This window comes from Zingiber officinale, chromosome 9A (genome assembly GCF_018446385.1).
Source record: "Zingiber officinale cultivar Zhangliang chromosome 9A, Zo_v1.1, whole genome shotgun sequence".
Lineage (NCBI taxonomy): Eukaryota > Viridiplantae > Streptophyta > Magnoliopsida > Zingiberales > Zingiberaceae > Zingiber > Zingiber officinale.
The window spans coordinates 388,674-395,887 of record NC_056002.1 but is presented as its reverse complement, the minus strand read 5'-3'; the positions used below and the strand labels follow the sequence as shown (position 1 = coordinate 395,887).

The 7,214-nt window shown below is 35.5% G+C and overlaps 1 protein-coding gene across 1 annotated transcript; it reads right to left on the bottom strand.

Annotated features, from left to right (window-relative positions):
- Positions 1-5,680: 5,680 nt before the first annotated feature.
- On the bottom strand, positions 5,681-6,232 carry LOC122021424 (B3 domain-containing protein At1g05920-like). The gene has a single exon (XM_042579545.1). It carries the CDS (start codon positions 6,230-6,232, stop codon positions 5,681-5,683), a length of 552 nt encoding a protein of 183 aa, XP_042435479.1.
- Positions 6,233-7,214: the final 982 nt, after the last annotated feature.

The window sequence follows — 7,214 nt, the reverse complement described above, 5'->3', positions numbered from 1 at the left end:
ATAAAGTAAAGATAATAAAATTATAATTACACAATAAAGTACAAAAAGATTTTTAAATTCAAATTTAAAATTTCAATTGAACTACTACCTCCCCCTAGACTTAATCTTCCCTTGTCCCCCTTTGATCACATAAAAAATGGGGTACCAAAAAAATCTAAGGTAAAAAAAAAAGTTTTAACAAAAAACATAATTTTCTAAGTGAGACTTGCAAGTAAAAAGAAATTTCTAAGTGAAATTGGTAAGAAAAAAATTCTAAGTAAAATTTGCAAGTCATGTCAACGGTAAGTCAAGCAACTGTAGTTGGCAAGTAGAGGTAAACAACTAGAGGAGAGATCCAGTGAGGACGGGTTCCCCGTTGAAGGAACTGTAGGCATCGGTTCAGCTTAGGTTCATTTGGGAAACCTAAGCTGAGACCTTGACTAGATCCTGGTATTAGGGAGACAAGATATTGTTGGAACCCTAAGGTGTTTTGATGTGATCAAACGAGTTAAGTTAGGTCATGTTTTGTCTAACCCTTGTGTCTAAGTGTACAGGAGCTTAGGAACACAAGAAGTCGAGCGGAAGACGCGACTAGCGAGAAGGACGGCACGGGAGAGAGTCGACGGGCTCGGTGCGTCCAAGGGACGCGATGACCGCGAAAGAGTACACCAGTGGACGAGAAGAACGTACGCGATGTTCGAGGGACGAGAAACCGGGAAGGAAAGCTGCTCGAGGAGAAGGCCGGAACTTGGGTTCGGGTGAGCCCTATTCCGGATGGTCGAGATCACCCAAGCTAGGCTGAACCGAAGAAGGAAAAAAGTCAATTCCTGTTAACTTTAGGGTTCCAGGCGCCCGGACCGAAGATATTGACTAGATTGAGTGAAACTCGATCTGAACGTTGAGGGATAAAATTTTATCCCCCCAGGGCGCCCCGACCAGTGCTATAAATATAGCACTGATCTGCATAGCTTATTAATCTCACTTGTAATCAGTTTTCTCTGTGCTTTCATTTCTGTTCTTTTTATTTGTGCTATCAATGCTGTAAAGAGGTTACTCCGCCCGAAGGAGATCATTAGATAGTGCGCTTACTTTCCTTGGATTAGCAATCCCCTGATTGCAAACCAAGTAAACCTCTGTGTCTGATTTGCATTTTATTAGTCTCTTTATTTTTTATTACAAACTCTTTTAAATTAGTTAAATATCCGAGAAAGGTTTGTGTTTTTTTTGTAGGGCAATTCACCCCTCCCCTCTTGTCGGCCTCCAAAGGGACCAACAGATATAATTACTACCCTTATGTTATTAATGTTGTGCTGACTCTGTTTTACAGGATAAATATATCTTTCTATTGCCTGGACTAACTTTTTGTTGTAGGGAAGAAAAGAGAAGATAAATATATTAGGTCTATTTGTAGCAGGATAAATATATTTTTCTATTGCCTAGATTAACTTTTTCTGACGACAAGAGATTGCCACGTCAGTAATGACCTAAGCATCCAAAATGAGCCTATATAAGGGCCTTCTACCAGCAGCTTCAGAACAATATTAACTACAACTTTCATATTCAAGTGTTGCTCTAAAAAAGCTCTGATGACACTGAAAGGCTGCTTCGAAGTTTATCAAGGAACAAGAAATTTCATTTTCCTCTCTATTTGTCGGTAACAAATTTTATTTTCAGGTTTTATATTCAATCATTGTAATACTTTTACGAACTGATAGTAATTGCTCAACGAAAGTGATCGACGATTGCAAGCCTTGGAGTAGGAGTCGTTACAGGCTTCGAACCAAGTAAAACCATCTATGTTAGCATTGTTTTCTATTTTCTTTATTTCGCTGCGTAACTCGTTTTCAATCGTAATTTTTGATGATTGATATTCACCCCCTTTTAGCGACTTTACGATCCTACAAAAATCATGTCTTTCCCTTACAATCACGATGAGGTCCTTATATTTGCTTTCCGTTAGAAGAGACACTTTCCTTGTTGCTCTAGATTGATTGTATAATTCCTATATTTTGGATTTAATAAAAGTTAGTTTTATTCACAGTATTAGGGAGCTTGATCATGTTATTTCCTTACCATCGTGTTAGTTTCTATGCATGCTCATGCTATGTTGATGCACAAGTCTATGATTAAGCTCAGTATATGAATTTGCATACTTATGTTTAGGTTTACTGCCATGTTTAAGTTACCATGAATGCTCATGCTATGTTGATGCACAAGTCTATGCTTAAGCTTATGTTATGAATTTGCATGCTTAGATTAAGTTTTACGATTATGTCAATATTTAAGTAGTGATCAAGTTGAGGGTAAGTGCATGATTATACTTATGTCCATGTTATTGTAATTATGATAGGGAATTGATATGAAACCGTTGCATGCATGTAGGAATGGGAAGTACATAATAAAAATCTAACATGATCACTGTATGAGTATATATAACTAGGTTTTAATGATTATGTATATTATGGATTTTATGATAAATAATGATTGTGCATGTTGTTAATTTTATTATGGGTTGAGTTATGAACCGGGGACCTAAGTCCAGGGAGCTCATCAAATCTACGTGGTTGAGTGTGATCAGTGTTCATAGTCCCGAAGCTTACCAAATCTACGTGGTTGAGTGTGACGGGTGTCCATAGTCCGGGAGCTCACCAAAATCTACGCGGTTGAGTGTAACCGGTGTTCATAGCTCGGGAGCTCACCAAAATTTATGTGGTTGAGTGGGACCGATGTCCATAGCCCAAGAGCTCACCAAATTTCATGTAGTTGAGTGTGAGCGGTGTTCTTACCCCAGGAGCTCACCTACCCCACGTGATTATGCTTATGTACATGCTCATGATTAAGTCTATTCTTATGCGTATGTTTATGCCATGCAAATATGCTTATGTCGATGCTTATGGGCGTGCTTAGGATCAAGTCTATTATTATGCCAAGTTCATTTACATACTTATGTTTATGCTCTCATGCTTTTGTCGATGTCTATGCTTATGTTCATGGTATGTTAGTAGGAAGGTTCCCATTTACCTAGAATGTGATTTTCCTTAGCACACTAGATTATAGATGCTAACTATTGCATAACATAGTTTTGAATATGTTGAGTCTCTCGACCCATAGATTTTAACCTTTTTTTTTTTTTTTTTGCATACAATGGGATGAATGAGATAGGAGACATTGACCAGTGAGCAAACTCGGGACAATGGCAGTACAACCCAAAGACCGTTTAGTTTAGTTTTCATATTATTTTATATTTTAAAATCCATTTATGTAACTTCGTTGAATTGAGAACCCGCTATAATAGTATGTGTAAGTGACATCCATAGCTATATTTATATGAATTGTTATGAAAGAAAATATAAATAATTAAAAACTAAGGAAGTTACAAATAATCTCCTAGCAATATCATGCACAATGGATAAACTATTTTCTAATTGTAATTGACGTTCAGTGTCATCATTATCCAGTACTTCTAGGGCTGTAAATGAATTAAACGTTCATAAACAAGCCTGATGTTCAGTTTGGTAAAAGCTTGTTTATGTTCTTTCAATATACATAAAATTAATTAAACAGACAAACTTGAACAGCTCGTTAAGCTAAACAAACAAGCTTGAACACATATGTGTTCAGCTTGTTAACGTTCGTGAACAACGTTCGTAAACAATGTTCACGAACCATATTCATTAATAAAACTCTTTTCAATATGCTAAATAAATAATAAAATAAAATTAAATAAATAAATAAATTTAAATTATCAAGCTCAATAATCAATCAAACAACTAAAAATTTCAAATTAAATAATCAAACAAGCTTGAATTGAGAGTTTGATAACATTTAAACGAACCAAGCTCGAACCAAGCTCAAGCCAAGCTCGAACCAAGCTCAAGTCAAGCTTGAATTGAGAGCTTGATAACATCTAAATGAACCAAGCTTAAGTCAAGGTTCAAACAAACTCAAGCTCATAAAAAATAAATCAAGCCAAGCTTGAACATTTATTTCAAAAGCTTGGTTCATTTTAAGCTTGCCTCGGCTTGGCTTGGTTACCTTATCAAGCAAGCTTGAATACCCTAAAGCTCGGCTCAGCTCGACTTATTTACATCCCTAAGTACTTCTACATAATTCCAAATATGTCTGTGTTGAAATGTTTTAAAAATTTTCTAATTGCCTCTAAATTTATGATCATCAATATAGAATACTTGTTTTGCTTGATTTTCCCTTGGGATTATGATGTAATGATAAAGTATTCAAGTTGTTGTCCAGGTGCCCGCGGTTCGATTCCTAGTTATGGTGCATTTGTTAGAATTTTTTTTCCAAATGGGATGTGTAACTAAAGGATGTTGGACTTCTTAGTCGTCTGCCGTGAATACTTTCTGATTTATCTTGATATCCAATGAGGTGGGAAAATATAAATTGTTATGCTTAACTTGCAAGAATAAAAGGATCATCTTTATACCATGTCTTGATGTATTGATGCACATGAGACCAAAACCTATCTTTAAAAAGTAAAAACTTCTTTTTTGTAGTACATTCATGCGATTTACAGTTGAATAAATATACATTATACCCAAACATATAACTCAACTCAACAATTTCCAACAACACACCAAAAAAATCCGTATCTTCTTCGTTATGAGATGATGGCACTGTAACCTCATAATTCTCATAACGGCACTGTAACCTCATAATTTTGTGTTATTCTACCTCTTATCTCATTCTTGAGAATATCATACCTTTAACTATTGTTGCATCTATGGTACATAGATGCCTCTGAAGTTATGATACAACGATAAAATATTTAAGTTATCATCCGGATATTTACGATTTGATCCCTAACTATAGAAAATTTATAGAAATGATGATATTTACGATTTGATCCCTAACTATAGAAAATTTATAGAAATTTTTTCTTTAGATGTGGTGCGCAATCAAAAGATATTGAGTTTCTTAACCGTCAGCTATGAGCACTTTCCGATTTAACCTAATGATTAATGAAAATATTTCACAGAAACGGATCAATCACCAGGACTAACCGGGTTAATCATATATGGTGTATACACGAAAATCAAGCATATATGATAATAATGAATAGAATTGAGATCCTGCTTCCTTCCTCAAACCTTCCATTTTGGTTCTAAATCATAACGAAAAATCTTTCTTAACATAATTGACCTCGAGACTCCAAATACTCCCCACATCACATTAGGAAAAAAATATTATTAGCCATTATAGTATAATTTTTTTAAAAAAATATTTAAAAATAATTTAATCAAATCATAACTTGAAAATTTACGTGATGTATGGACGAACCGCACTACAATGGTTCAATATACACCAATTACCAATTTCTTCCTCGTTGTTTCGTTAAACTAACATATTTTTTCCGACAGATTTATATTTTGAGAAAAATATCACGCTCACGTTTTGGCCGATCACCACCAATATTTCTTTCAGGTCTGCTAAATCGAGTCGTCTCTCCATCAAGCTTGAAAAGTGACATGAATGTTAATATCTCATCTATCACATAACCTTTTGCAATTGATCCGTGGAGAGTTTTACCTTAATTATTTTTAACATATTTCTTAAAGTACCCAAATAACGTTTAAAAATATACATCAGAGAAGAAACTGGCCCAGCTAACTTCACATAAAAGTGTTCATAATATATATAGAACAGAGTAGTATTGTAGCAGGTAGCTAGTCCAGCTAGCAGTTCACGGCCTCCCGATGATGAAGCAAAGTTCGCCGCCGCGGCGGAAGGCCCAGACGTCAATCTTGTCACCCTTCTTCAGCGCACTAAATGTGAGGAACAGCTTGAGCTCGTCGCCCTTGATCACGGTGCCACCGCTTCCGTTCCATCGAGTCAGCCGCAGGTAGAACACGAACCCGCACCGTGCGTACACCCGCACCGGCAGCCCTCCGTGCGCCCGCCCCGCCGCCTTCGGCTTCCTCGTCATCTCCTCTTCCTCTGCCTCCGTGCGGCTCCGCCTACTAGGCCCGCCGATGTCGTCGACGAGGTTGGCCATGGCACGCTCCTCCTCGGAGAGGAGGCCGAAGAGATTGGCCACGACGAAGTCGGTGGGAAGGTAGAGGCGGTTCTGCTGCGATACGAGGTCGGACTTCTCCACCCTCTTCGAGGCGATGAACGACACGGCAATGGCAGAGTCGTCGTCGCCGGTGCGCTGCCTCCTCGCCAAGGTGGTCACCCACTCCGGCACAGCGGCGGCGGCCCCTCCGCCGTTGGAAGACCTTCGCGTCGCCGTCATGGTGCTCTATGGATTGATTGATTAATTAAGAATGCAAGAACTAATTAAGATTGCAGTGTTATTTATAGATTTACGGGTTAGACATAATTCGCTATTGATTAGGATTTGGAATAATATTCTTTTAAGATTGACTCTGTTTCTTTTAATAAAAACATCTCGAAACATAATATAATATTTATTAACTGATCATTATGGAATTATTCTATAATAATATAAAATCTTGCCAATTGTTTCTGTTGTTCATTCTATAAATAACTTTAATTAAAAGTAAATAAAGAATAAAAAGGGAAAAAATATATATTAGGGAATGTAATAAAATAAACGACTTGAATTCAAAGTTACCAAAAGTCAATGGACGATCATAAATATTGGCTTTAAGGTAATTATGCAGTGGTTAAATATTTCAACGGTTAATCAGACATCTAATATTAATAAAAACTTTTTATAGAATCGAACTGGTTAAAAAAATTAAATACTTGAATTGCCCAAAAACACACATAAATTTTCTATTGATTATAGAAACTCCATTCTTTCACAAGAAATATTCTAATTAAACAAATTATTTGTTCAAAAAATCAAAGATATATTCTAATTTTATTTGTTAAAAAAAGGTTTTAATTTAAAAAATATTATTAATTATTTTACAAATCAACTTATGGTAATTTGTGTCAATTATTTTAATTGCATGCGTAACATGATCGACAAATCAACTTGGTAATTTAATACTAAAATTGTAGCCACGATAAACTTGTTTAAATTGTAAACTATTTTTTATTAGTTTGAAATCTAGTTTAAGGTCTAAAATTAAAAATATTGGTAAATTTGATTTTGTAAATATTGGGATTTTTTATTTTAAAAAGTTAAGTTTAATTTGATGGGAAAAAATATATAGTAAATTGATATATAAATCAATATTCTCATATATACGACTATTGGCTAAATGTCCAAAATTTATTATAAAAAATTTAAACTTAAGATTCTA

Excerpts from the sequence above, each read along its gene's own strand:
- LOC122021424 (XM_042579545.1), bottom strand. The coding sequence starts at position 6,232 with ATGACGGCGACGCGAAGGTCTTCCAACGGCGGAGGGGCCGCCGCCGCT.